At 33.8% G+C, this 13,897-nt stretch overlaps 1 protein-coding gene across 2 annotated transcripts; it reads left to right on the top strand.

The window, feature by feature from the left end:
* The first annotated feature begins 2,660 nt into the window (after nt 1-2,660).
* Nucleotides 2,661-12,426, top strand: LOC133197708 (GMP reductase 2-like). 2 transcript variants are annotated; one of them, XM_061333871.1, is made up of 8 exons: nt 2,661-2,851; nt 5,700-5,756; nt 7,277-7,396; nt 7,546-7,629; nt 7,985-8,158; nt 10,257-10,445; nt 10,695-10,897; nt 11,152-12,426. In XM_061333871.1, the coding sequence occupies exons 1-8, from the start codon at nt 2,765-2,767 to the stop codon at nt 11,348-11,350; spliced, it is 1,113 nt and encodes a 370-aa protein (XP_061189855.1). In that variant the 5' UTR covers nt 2,661-2,764; the 3' UTR covers nt 11,351-12,426. The 2 variants fall into 2 exon arrangements, with proteins under 2 accessions (XP_061189855.1, XP_061189856.1); XM_061333872.1 differs by lacking the exon at nt 5,700-5,756.
* The last annotated feature ends 1,471 nt before the right edge of the window (nt 12,427-13,897 follow it).

Below are 13,897 nucleotides of genomic sequence, written 5' to 3'. Positions count from 1 at the left end.
AAGTTTTTGGAGCAGATCCTTTCCCAAGTAACTATAAGCCCTACCTGAACCAAACTTGCATGGATGATGCATCTAGGGATGGACACTACCACACTTGCTTCGGATGCTGGATCTGACCTAGATTTTCCAGATGAGTGACCAGGTTAAAGTTTTTGGAGCAGGTCCATTCCCAAGTAACTATACGCCCTACCTGGACCAAACTTGCATGGATGATGCATCTAGGGATGAACGCTACACACTTGCTTCGGATGCTGAATCTGACCTAGATTTTCCAGATGAGTGACCAGGTTAAAGTTTTTTGAGCAGGTCTTTTTCCAAGTAATTATAAGTCCTTCTTAAACCAAACTTGTATAGATATTGATCTTGGGATGTACACTAACTAGAAAAAATATGATGTGAGATTTGCCTTACTTATAGATAACCTTCGTCGAGGTGAGCTTCGTAATCTTTGATTACCTATGTTTTTTTTCTATGTTGAAAAATAAAATTTTTGCAAGCTGATTGAAATTTTAAAGAACAGTCAACATGCCCTATGTAAATTAATTTATAGTCATTTAAATTGATTTTTCAAAAGATAACTAAGTATATCTTAACAAGACTTGATAAGCAATGTTTGGGAACATACCATATATTTATCAAGATTACATGACACATTTTCTTTGCAGATACCATTGGAATAAAAAATATATATTTCTTTATTTTGTGTTGATTAAATAACAGTGACTCTATCCCTGAAGGCCACAATTTGAACAAGAAAAAGATCCCTCACTGCTCAATGGCCCTGACAGTGCCTAGTATAGATCAAAATTTGCAGCTCTCTACCGCCAAGTGGTGGAGTCTCCACATGAGTGAAAAATTCTTGAGAGGGATGTTAAACAATACACAAAGAAAAAAATCTCTGTAAGGAGTAGATTAGGCCTATGGATTTTGAGGTCAGGAGTCAAACTGGACATAGGAAGATATTGACCACTTAATATCTTAAGAACCCTTTGCTTGAGTGACAGACATTGAACTTGGCACACATGAGTGCTTCCCCCTAAGCTGTAGATGACCCTTATTAATTTGAGGTCACAAAGCAAAGGTCAAATACTATGGATATACACATGTACAGAGATTTTGTCTGCTCAATATCTCAAGAACCCTTTGCTTAACAGACAGGTCAAACTTTGTACAATGCTATCCCATGAGGAGTAGATGACCCCTATCAATTTTGAAGTCACATTTGGTCAAGGGTCAACCATAACTTAAGAAGATATTGTCTACTCAGTATCTTGAGAATCCTTTGCTTGACAGTAATCAAACTTGGTGCATTGGTTCTTATTAAGAATTTAATGCCCTTTATTTATTTTGAGGTCACAGGGTCAAACTACTGTAGACATGAAAAGAGAAAGAAAATCTTGAGATATCAAACTTAGTTTATTAAATTGGTACCCGAACCTGAAGAAGTAAATGAGCCCTAATGATTTTTGAGGTCACAAGGTTAAACGTCAAAATATTCTGGATAGAGAAATGTATTGTACACTCAATTTGTTGAGAACCGTTTGCTTGAAAGACATCAAACATGAATAAATTTCCCTTAATGATACGTATACTGAAGTCTTTGAAGATAATTAACAGCCAGTAAAATCATGTTAAAAAGTCCATTGAAACAATTAATACAAATTGTGAGCATAGCATAGCAAACATCGATCACTGAAAACATCAGAGGTGGAATCTTGTGCCATGGAGGAGTAAGCATCCCCTGTCAACCATTCACACCCTCCAAGATTTAACTTGTATTATGTGTGTCCCAGCATGACAAGTGTAGATAACCCATTTTTTTACCATCATTACAAACGTTTTAAACTTAAATTAGTCATTTCTAATATTACCATATGGTGGCTGGTGGGGGTGGGGGCTAAATGTTTCCAAAGTATTTTTAAAGTGGGGCCAAATGAGCCCATTTGTGAACCATTCTTTGTATTGATCTTCTAATTAAAATCAATTCATCTATGTTAATATTATACTCTTGTTGATGTATCAGACATTTTTTATGTGTTCAGTTATATGTATAATATTAGTAATAGTAATGCACATCATTGCACATTAAGTTGTATCAATTAAGAGTACAGATATATCTTAAATCAAGACAACCTATGTCTACATATGAAACTCAAAACACCACCAATGTATTGCTCTTCATTATATGTTGTATTCTGTCTGTTATCTTATCTGTAATTATACATGTTATATGTTTATGCCCATTGGGCCCTGATTTGGTAATAAATCCTATTCTATTCTATTCTATACTGTTTGGCATATATGAATGATTTGAATGAGTTAATGAATGCATTTAAAGTTGTAAACATAATTGACTTCACTAACATATACACTAATATGTATGTATTTAACTGTTTATTAATATGTATTCTGATACTGTAATTTTCATTTTATGTAACGTGATTAGTATGCCAACTCATTTGGTGAATCAATAAATGAATTGAATCATATGGTACCAAGTTGTTTGTATGTGAGGTATATATACAAAATATTTGTGAATTAGGTAAGTGTTTATTGTACATGAAACCGTTGTATATAAAACTTTCAAATATCACGGTTATTGAACCGATTTTTCTTGGTGACGAATATTGTTGGGACCCACTCTTTTGTGTTTAGAAAACAAAAAACTCGCTCTGTTGGCGGGGGATCAACAAAGAGGTCACCGTCACCCAAGTCCAATTATTTTGGTAGAAGAAACGTCACGATTAATTAATTTATTTTGAAAATGCCGAGAATAGACAATGATATCAAACTTGACTTCAAAGATGTACTTGTTAGACCTAAGAGAAGCACGTTAAAAAGCAGATCTGAGGTAAGGAATGAAAGAGTTCTGTGCATCTGTAGTGGTTTGTCTCTATTTTAGCAGGGACCTATAATCATATACTGTTAGCTTCTCGATTAATGCATTTGAGTAGGGCACATTTTCCTCAGTGTGTGATAAACTTGTAAGAGAAGCAATAGTTCTCATTCATATCGATTTCTGAGAGTTATGGAAGTAAACGTTTTCACAAGAACGAGGAAGGAATGTTGGATGGTGTCAGGTTTCATACATATTATGTTGCCAAAATCGCTTATGAACTCAGTCATGATGTATTTGTCACAAAAAATGCCAAAACTTACCATTTATCGAGGTATTAAAACAGATAAAAGTATTTGCAAAGTTAAAAGAAATGTGTTTTGACATTATAAGCTGATTTCCAATTAGGATCTCAGGATGTTTTTCCCCAAATGTAAATGTAAAGAAATTCATGCTATGTTTGCATGTCAATTAAATGTTAATGTACAGTACAGTATGATATTGCACCTTTGGGGCTACCCAGCTATGTCATCCACTGACACGTGTTTCAACATGACCCATACCTGTCATCATGGCCAAAACTTGGGGGAGAAAATGCGTGACGACCTTTTGCAAATACAAAAAGTCACGCATTTCACTGTATTATAAAACAAAAATAAACAACTTACAAGATAAAACTTTTTTATTAATATTATTATTATCATTTATTCATAAAATTTACTTTTATTCATACATTGTTTTGAAACTTGTATAATGTGATTTTTGAAATTATAAAAATACATTTTCTTCAATGTATATTCTGCCTGTCCATAAGAGTGTCTTTTGAATAATATTCATGGCAAATGTCAAAGTTTAACTTGGCAATTAGAAAAATTAATAAGGTTCTGTAGACAGTCTGAGTTTCCAGCTTTTAATAGATGGATGAATAGATTTTTCTCACTAAGTCTAAGGAGCAAGAGTTGTGTCCTGGATTTAAAGATCTGAAATTGAAATCATTGTCAAAACTTAATGCTTATATTCTTTAAAATAATGTGTAATCTAGTATGAATGAAATACATGGATTCTCAGACCCTGTGTTTTTTCTTTTAATCTCATAACATATATCAGAATTTTTAAATCTAATGCTTTATTGTAGTAATGTTCTAATATGCTAATTCTATATTCTAATTTAGAAATTTATTACCCTGTTTAGCAATGTAAATTCAAAGAAGTCTTCTAAAGGCACTGTCATGCTGCTCTTTAGTTTCAGGAGCTTTTGTATGCTGATGTTGATGCAGGATTTACTAAGACATTGAATCTCAAAATCTGTGGGGAACTCTTCAGACTCTTCATTATTAGCTTCCATGAAATTGTTCCCCTCTCCTCGTTAAATTAATAATAGAGTACTGTAGTTATATCTTTCCTGATCACTGTATTGTTTATGGAGGAATTGTTTTGTCTTGGGTACTTGTAAACTTATTTGCAGCAAAGTATCAAGTACATCCATATCGTTATTTACCGTCATTTTTTGCAAAATTTTTACATCTGGCATATCTGTCTTTGATAATATACACTTTTAATGAGAATAAAGAGCAATTACAACTGCAATTACATCTGGTAGCACAGTTGACACCTTGTTGATTACCTGTTATCAGTGGCAATAAACAGATTAGCTACCGATAAACACTGCATGACCTCCATTTTTGTGTTGACATGTCGGTATTTTACGAACCCAAGTAGGTAAAAAATCCGGATTTTTTCAAAATTGGTAGAAATGCCAGTTTAAAAAAAATTCGGTAGACAATCGGTAGTGATGGTTAAAAATCGGTAGACTCCCGAAAAATTCGGGAGAGTTGACAGGTATGATGACCAAATCTGCTTAATAGATCACTCGTTTTTTGGCAGAAATACTTGATATCTTACTGACTGCATAATCTGTTTGTAAACTAAAAGTGCTTCTGTAGCTCAGGATAGTTATATTACAAATGCCTTACCATTTTTTTTAATGGATTGAGCAAGATTTGTTCAATTCTTTTAATTATATTTAACTATTTCAAGTTTAATGTTAGAAACTAAAAGATTAATGTTAGAAGTACGAAAATGGATGATTTATTCTTCTAAAATCAGTATGATTGGGACACCTTTTAATATGAACAACAGATAAAATGACACATCCTTCAATCCATTTCCAACAGATACAGTGTTGTGGAAAACTTTTTCAGATAGCCAGTCATTCGGACTGGCAAGAAGACAAAATAAGCCGGTCCAAAGTGATTTTTGCCGGTCCGAAACAATAAGTCGCAAAAAAAAAGAAGCATAACATCTATTTACTTAATAATAATATAACATTCAGTCTCCATTTCCAAGTCCTCTTCCATTTTGGTTTTTTTATATTTATAACAATACTAAATTTCACCGCTTTTGGGTTAATGACAATGCTAATTCAGCATAGTAAACGTTATTTTTTTCTTAAATCAAAAAAAGGGGCCGGTCATTTGGACTGACATCAATACCATTTTTACTGGTCACACGCATTTTTTGTCAGTTTTGCCGGCATGACCGGCAGTTTTCCACAACTCTGTAGATATCTAGGGTTAACCTTCTGCTATTATCGTGTCTTAATGGATTGTTGAAGTCCAAAAAATTTCAAAATAAATGCATGGCATTAATTCTTATTAGCTTCTAACATCTTAAATTGTTGTAAATAAATTTTGAAAATGTTATACATTAAACAATGAACAATGAAAGACTCTTAATTTTATAAGGTTTATGTATTAATCAAACACACTACTCTCTAGTATGCATAGATTAAAGCATTAAAGTCAGAGTGACAAGATTTGCATGTGAATTAAGTTGAATTGATTGGTTTGCCTATGCTCTGTAGAACCCCCAGCAGAGTTTAGTGACGTATGCCACAACAGCTGGATCAGGAGGGGCCGTGGTAAGAGGGTGATGTGATGTTTGATCATCCTTTCATGACCATGAACTTTGTTTGCAGCCTACCAGAACCAGAATTCTTATCTTGTTAATCCATTTTTAAAATCATTTTTATATATATATATATATATATATATATATATATATATATATATATATATATATATATATATATATATATATATATATATATATATATATATATATACCGGGGGGTATATATATATTTTAAGTCCATCTTTAAAAAATTGTTTGTTTGCCCTCTCACGACCAACTAGCTAAAAATGGCCCGACAGGTTTTTTTTAACCTCCAGGAAACAACATTATATTTTTGAAATTTAATTTCAATATATTTTGAAAATTCAGCATTGATATTGAAATTTTCTGGAGGAAAAAACTTTCCCACCTACCTACTGACCCAATTTTTTTACCCTGGGTCAGGAGAGGGCAAACAAACATTATTTTAAAGATGGCCTTGAATGCATTTTTGAAATGCTCAGTACTTAAAAATTGCGAAAAAAAGAATCCCTGACACAGCATTTGACTTATTTGTTTATACCTTTGCATTTTACATTCTTCCAGTATAACTATATAAAGACATTATAACAATATTTTACGATTACTGTATATTTTAGTATGGTCATCAATACATGTACCTGTAAATTCATTAGGAGGAACTTCCTATGAGTAATTAAAACTTACATGCTTGAAATATTTAGCAGGTTTGTAACAAGTAACATTGCAACTAAACGATTCATAAAAAACAGTCATTGATGATAAACATTGTGATTTGTCAGATTTTAGGACAAATTCCTGCCTTGAACTTTTTTTCCCGAGGAAAAGTTTTTGGTTTAGTCTTACTGTGTGACCAAACCCCCCCCCCCCCCCAAAAAAAATGTTTCCCTCAATCAGCAACTTGCAGCTATAATAATGTCCAGATAAAGATTGCACTTGTTTTCATCAGGCAACATTAATACACCAGATTGGTTTGTTGGTCGATTTTGTGAATAATTTAATTGCATGCATGATTATTTTTTCTGTTGCCGTAACACATGTACATGTAGTTGTCTAAACTGTGTATTGATTTTTCAGCTTTGCTAAAATTGCTGAATAAGGTATCGGGAATGTTGGTCATTTTCAGATGTGATCTACTGTTGTGGCATACATTTTAAGTGATCCAGCACTCATCTGCAGAAACTAAGAGTTTTCTGCATTAATATTTTGTTGGTGAACCAAGCTTGCTATTGTGTCAATTGATCAGACAGACATAATAGCATGAACAATCTATAAATAAATAAAGATTTGCATGAAATCTCAGAAATAAATCTAGGAGAGTTTTATTAAGGTAAAAGTTGTCTAGATGTGACAAATTTATAAATAGTATTAAAGGATTTTATTCTTTAATTTTTTTTATTGATTTTGTAGTGGGTTAATGTGATGATATTGCTTGAGCAGAAATGAGCAGATAAATTATGTACTTTTCTTCTAGATTTATTCAATAATAATTATGTATTATGTATGTAGGTGGACCTGTGTAGATCCTTTACCTTCAGAAACTCTGGACAAACTTACGATGGAATCCCTGTCATGGCCGCTAATATGGACACAGTGGGAACATTTGAAATGGCCAAAAGCTTTGCCAAAGTAAGACACTGGTTTTAGCCATAAAGTGGATAATATAGATTTTAATTACATCTATAATGCATGGGAACTAATCATCTTTTTCTTTGGAACAAGATTTAAAGTGAGCCAGATTTTGATAATTTATTGTCTATGGTTGGTTTTCTTTTCAGAGCAAGTGTTTTGTTTGTATACACAAGCATTATTCTGTAGATGCGTGGAAGGAATTTGCTGCAGAAAACAAGGGCATCATGGAGGTACAAGAAACTAAACTTCATTAAAGATTACTGTCAATCAAAATATTTCATTCCCTTGAAGATTTGATAAGAATGTTAAAGAAATATTGAGTGTAGAATATTGTGACAAAATGCTATAGAAAAAAAGTGATCTATAAGTACATGTAAGGATCAAGACAGCTTACTTAATGCTGTAGCATGTTAGTTAACAGTGTATCACTATGTCTTCAGTTCTTTATTATAAAAATAAGGAGGAAAATTAGATTTGTTCATGTAACACCATTACTAATCCCAATGAACAGCTGCCCAAATGTTCAGGATATCTATAATGTAGTTAGATCACCATATAACAGTTATGTATTTTATTTGTTTACAGAATGTAGCTGCCAGCACAGGAACTGGGGAGGGGGACTTAAAGAAGCTGATAGCCATCAGTGAGGCCATCCCAGAGCTAAAGTACATTTGTGTGGACGTTGCTAATGGCTACTCAGAACATTTTGTCCAATTTGTACGAGATGTGAGGAAAACATTCCCCAAACATACCATAATGGTGAGGTCCTGAACAGCTCTATATCTTAAAGCAGATATGTTTAGCTTAATGGGTTACTTCCCTTTATCAAAAACTGTTGCACTCCTTACAACAGTCAGCACACCTTTGCCTGCTATAAGCTTTGCTATTGTTCATAATTATTGTGATTTACCACTTGAAAAATCATAAGAACATTTGTAAATTTGCTATTTATCTATATATACTGTACAGTATTTTCCCCAGACTGTTTTTGCATATACTTTGAAATTGTTATCAGTTATTAATCTTTCAATAAAACAATTCAAATCACTAGAATCACAGCGTGTACTGTACATATGTTGCGCACCTGTGGTGAACTCGATGCGAATCGCGGTACGTGGTATGATGCAATAGTTGTCTATTTATGTTTATTGCAATTTACTAACATGTTACTAAGTATTAAGCATTTATTTGATTAAAAATATTCATAAGCATGAAAAATTTATTAATTGCTGTCAGATAATACACACCGTGAAAGTATACACTTGTTATATGCACATGTGGGTTTTTCCAACATCCACAGGTCATGCTATAAATAGCAGTGATGTTCCGACATAAAAAATGATTCATTAGTTAAACACATAATTTTAAAGCCATTTTTTAGCATAAATATGCTTAAAATAAACATGTCCAATAAATATTATCATTGTTTATGACATTACTCTATGAACTATGGGCAAATACTTCGTTCAAGCGCACATGCTTGACCTACATTCAACAGCTTACGTTGAATAAAAAGAAAAAATCAGACACCAATGTACTAAATATGTAGTCCAATATTTACATGTAAGCAATGGTGCTACATAATGTGCACCCTTTTTGTTTAAAAATGACTGTAAAAGTAGGGACATCCAAAAGAAAAAAAAATGTAGTAAATAAAAAAAAGGGGGGAGGTCACTAGGGTCTATTCAGTTTGTAGAAAGCAAGCATAAACATGATAAAAAGACAGTGGCTTTAGAGGAAAATAAAATAGAACAATTTTTTGTGATTAGATCTATTTTTATAAAAGAGAACTCAATTGTTTAGCTTTTTTAAAAGTTAAATTGACAATATATTCAAAATATATCATTTAAATTAAAAAAAAATATAAATGAATGAATTTGTACTTTATTTTTCATTTAAATATAAATACAGATACATGCACTAGTAACTCAACAAGACATGCTGCACGTCGTCAATTCTGCAAAATTCCCCCCATGCATTGAAAATTTTCTGGGGAAAACACTGCTGTATACAGGTTTATTTTGCCCTTTTACACTTGTGAACAATTTTTACGCCCCCTTGGAGGAAGGGAGGGCATATTGCTTTGCTGCTGTCTGTCGCTTGGTCTGTCTGTCCGTTAGTCCCCCAACTTCTTTGCAGAGGTTGCACATACTGAAATGAAATTTGGTATACAGATTCATCATAAAAATATATTGGTCAAGTTCAGTTTTGGGTACGATCGAGCAATTTTTGAGAGAGTTATGTCCCTTTGACTTAGAAAAATTACAGTTATTTGCAGTTTCTGTTCGTTTTCTTCGCAGAGGTTGCACATACTGAAATGAAATTTGGTATACAGATTTATCATAACAATATCTAGGTCAGGTTCTGTTTTGGGTACAGTCAAGCAATTTTTGAGAGAGTTATGCCCCTTGGACTTAGAAACATTCCAATTATTTACTTTCTGTTCATTGTCTCAGCAAAGGTTGAACAAATTAATTACTGATATATCAGGAGAAATGTGTTTTTGCCAAAGATGTGATGTAGAAGACTATTTCTGGTTGATGCATATCAGAAAGAACCGGTAGATGACCCTATTGATTTTAAGTTCAAAAGGTCAATTCACTTCCATGTACATTGCCCACAATGTATACTGCACATAATAAAGGCTTGTGCACCCTATAATGTATGTCCAAGGGGGGAGGAGGCATAAGTGTTTCACAAACATCTCTTGTTTCTGTTTTAATTCATCCAGACACATGTGTTAAAGAGATTACCATGTCTTTGAATTTGCCTGTTTTGAATTCACTCGCTTATTAGAAGGGCAAAAGGGGCAAAAATTTTCCTGTGCACAGTACATGATGAATTTCTTTTCTCTCAGGCTGGTAATGTGGTAACTGGTGAAATGGTGGAAGAGTTGATTTTATCAGGAGCTGATATCATTAAGGTTGGCATTGGTCCAGGCAGTGTCTGTACTACACGTAAGAAGACAGGAGTGGGATACCCCCAGCTGAGTGCTGTACTAGAGTGTGCTGATGCTGCCCATGGACTGGGAGGTCACATTATCTCTGTATGTACTACATGTACTGTATCCCTAAAAAAAGGTGTCTATTTATGGAAGATCTTTAGTCATAGACCTTTTGAACCTCCATTAAAAGAAGATTTACATACAGTTTTTAAAATTAAATGTTATAGGATCCAAGGAAATGTATTAATAATAAATGTAAATATTAAATGTACAATTTATAAGATGTCTAACATGAAAATTGTATAGAAATGATCATAGAATGTTTGTAATGTTAATGTCAACTGTTTGAAGGATGGTGGCTGTACTTGCCCTGGTGATGTGGCCAAAGCTTTCGGTGCTGGTGCTGACTATGTGATGCTAGGAGGAATGTTTGCCGGTCACACAGAGTCAGGAGGGGAAATGATTGAGGAAAATGGCAAGAAATTTAAATTGTTTTATGGGATGAGTTCAGCTACTGCCATGAAGAAACATGCTGGGGGTGTGGCAGAATACAGGTAAAATTTCTTGTACATTAATTAATTACCAACACTTGTTAAGACTGATTACCTTGTACACTTCCTGTTAGGTTTTGAGATTTAGTGGGGGGGGGGGGGGGGGGGAGGCATGTACTTGCTCATGCACATGCCATGCACTTGACACACATTAGTAATACAGCTAAGTTTTTATACATGCTAAATAATGGTATCTTTTGAAAGTCTTAACTTTGATTAAAGAAACCAATGATATACATGATATGTAATCTATTCAGGGCTTCTGAGGGTAAGACAGTCCAGATAGAATACAAAGGAGATGTAGACAGCACACTGCAGGACATTCTGGGAGGACTAAGGTCTACTTGTACTTATGTGGGGGCAGGAAAACTAAAGGAGCTCAGTCGTAGGACAACATTTATACGAGTAACGCAGCAACTTAATGAAGTCTTTAGCGCATTTACCAAAGAGCATTAACAATCGTAGCAATAGGAGGTTAGACAGTTGTATGTCATTCCAGCAGTGACTCCTGACACCTCATTGGTGATGTCATTTTACCTTATTTCTGCACGGACCTGGAACAATCAAAGGGATGAAGATGGAATGGATTTTATCAACAGCTTATTTTATCTGATTTGCTTTCAATGTAAAGAAATTTTGTGCCAATGTCCACTTGTTTCAATCTTGTATGCCTCTAGTCAGTTGTACAAATCATGGGCACTTTTGGACATGTTTTAGTTATGGAAACAGTATTTTAATGTCATTTATGACTATGAAAAAGAAATCCACATTTTGCTTTTTGTTTAAGACTTTGCAGTGTGAGTTTTCCATTATTTGAATGCTATTATTAAAGATTTTCCCTTGTCCTGTATTTTTCACAAGGGAAGTTACTTATACTTGCAGTGAATTTCCCTCCGGACCAGGGATTTTTGTTTTGCATATTGTGTTATGCTAAAGTTCCCTAGTTAGATGCCATATTATTTGTGAGAGAAAATTTTGAGATTTTTCTTTTATATTCTTATCTTGCTCAATGATTTGTTGGAACATTTGTTTAAGGAGGAAATGCAAACTTGCATAATAATCTGTACCCATGACTCCAGTGCTGCATTCAGGATCATAATGGCTAACCTAGATTCCAGGTGCAAGATTTTGGATACAAAATCTTTGTACATGTAATTGTTAATTTTCTGAATAAAGTTGCCGAAGTTCAAGTGAAATTGTTTATTAAAAGAAACTCCCTTTAATGGAGAAAACACCAATTTATGCTTTCTGTAAGTACACTTTTAACATTTCATACAGAGAGGTAACTACAGTGGCCATCTTTGATTTGATGCGTAACGTGGAATATCTGTGCTAGTTTTCCCTAGAGAGTGTCTAGGCTAGCATATTGTTCAAGCCAGTAGTTCTGTGTAGAGCTAGGTTGTTGTTGCCTATATGATCGTGAATGCACCCAGTTTTCTCCTGGCTGTGATGTATAAAACAGAAAAAATTGGTTTGGATGTTGTTTTATCGGAGTCCTGTTTAATTTTTGTAATAAAAACTTAAACAAAACATTTCTTAATTTTCCTTAACTGTCGATATCCGTTTCTGTCTATAAAAAGAATATTTAACATCCTAGGAAACCAAATAGCTTACCACAGCATCTGTGTGTAATATTAAAATTTGTTCAAAAGAATAATGCCAATTTTAAAGGAAGATTGTGCTGTAACCCCAGCTCACAAGGTGCTTTCAAGTTAACTATAAGCCTGTGACTAAAATTGCATGGATGATGCATCTACGGATGTACTTTGGATGCTGGATCTAACCCACATTTTCTGGGTGAATGACCATATTAAGGTTTTTGAGCAGGTCCATTCCAAAGTATAAGCTTTATGGTGACCAACACCCCTGGAAGCTGAGGAATTCTTGCAAATAAGAGGTATTTTTTTCCCCTTGATTTTAGGATAATGGACATATAAGTTCTACATACATGTATTTCAAAAAAAAAAAATTGCATGTATGATTTTTCTAGGGATGCATACTAAAGGGCAATCTGCTGGATCTGACCTACATTTTCTGGATGAGTGACCAGCTAGTTTTAGCAGCAGGTCCATACCAAAGTACCTACAATGGGAAATCACAGTTTTACTTTAGAGTAACCTTTTTTTCAAGAACAGCAAAGCCATTAACAATCATATTTATATGGAATCATCCTCAGGTAGTGTAGATTCAAGGTTGTTTAAATTATGATCGCGGGGCAGAGTGGAGCCACTATGGACGATCAAAATTTTACATAGGAATATGTACATAGGAGAAAATAATAAAACTTCAAAAATCTACTTCTCAAGCACAGGAATGCCATGAACAGTCATATTTACATGGAAGCATCCTCAGATAGTGAAGAATCAAGTACTGTAGGGGGAAAATAACTCGCGGTGTTAATATTCGCTATATTCACGGTGTTAATAAATCTGTGAATTCAAAAAACAGTGAATAAGTTTTCAATGACCTTCATGTTTTATTTGGAAATTTGAGAATAGACTACGATAGCTATATATATACCTGCTGTACTTGGTCATTTCAGTAATTACGAGTAGTACTTGTCATTCAATTATTTTAATTAACACGCTTTACTTTAATTCAAATCAGCAGATAATAACCTGTATTTGTTAATAAGCTGTTTTGATAGCCAACGCTGCATGTTTCATCAATCAAAACACGTGGGTCATGGGTTTTGATTACCCGTGTGTAACTGATGTTACCACGTGTATTCGTTACCTGCATTATCATGCGTATTAGTTTTTATCGACATTTTGGTTTTAAAAAAGTCATTCAAATAACTATCGAACTTGCTGATGATGTGGAAGGATACTATGTCGTCGACCTACATTAACATTTATAACCGTCCAGTGGTTTTCACCGCGATGTATTATCCCTTCGGGAAGAAGATCTTGGGGTGTACATGCCATGCACTCATCGTAATAGCATATAGGAAAGTCATTTGACTTTTTTTAATTAATCCTCAATAAATTATTAAATCTACAT

The sequence above is a fragment of the Saccostrea echinata genome, unplaced genomic scaffold (genome assembly GCF_033153115.1).
Source record: "Saccostrea echinata isolate AGI-Se365-2 ecotype Australia unplaced genomic scaffold, CSIRO_AGI_Sech_v1 ptg000030l, whole genome shotgun sequence".
NCBI lineage: Eukaryota > Metazoa > Mollusca > Bivalvia > Ostreida > Ostreidae > Saccostrea > Saccostrea echinata.
The sequence above is the reverse complement of the archived record's forward strand: the minus strand, read 5'-3'. Positions and strand labels throughout refer to the sequence as shown.

What these genes read in the sequence shown, in the direction of transcription:
- LOC133197708 (XM_061333871.1), top strand. Translation starts at nt 2,765, where the DNA reads ATGCCGAGAATAGACAATGATATCAAACTTGACTTCAAAGATGTACTT. An exon ending in TGGCCAAAAGCTTTGCCAAA is followed by an intron (nt 7,397 to 7,545) that starts GTAAGACACTGG and finishes TTTTCTTTTCAG; the next exon opens with AGCAAGTGTTTTGTTTGTAT. An exon ending in AAAACAAGGGCATCATGGAG is followed by an intron (nt 7,630 to 7,984) that starts GTACAAGAAACT and finishes ATTTGTTTACAG; the next exon opens with AATGTAGCTGCCAGCACAGG.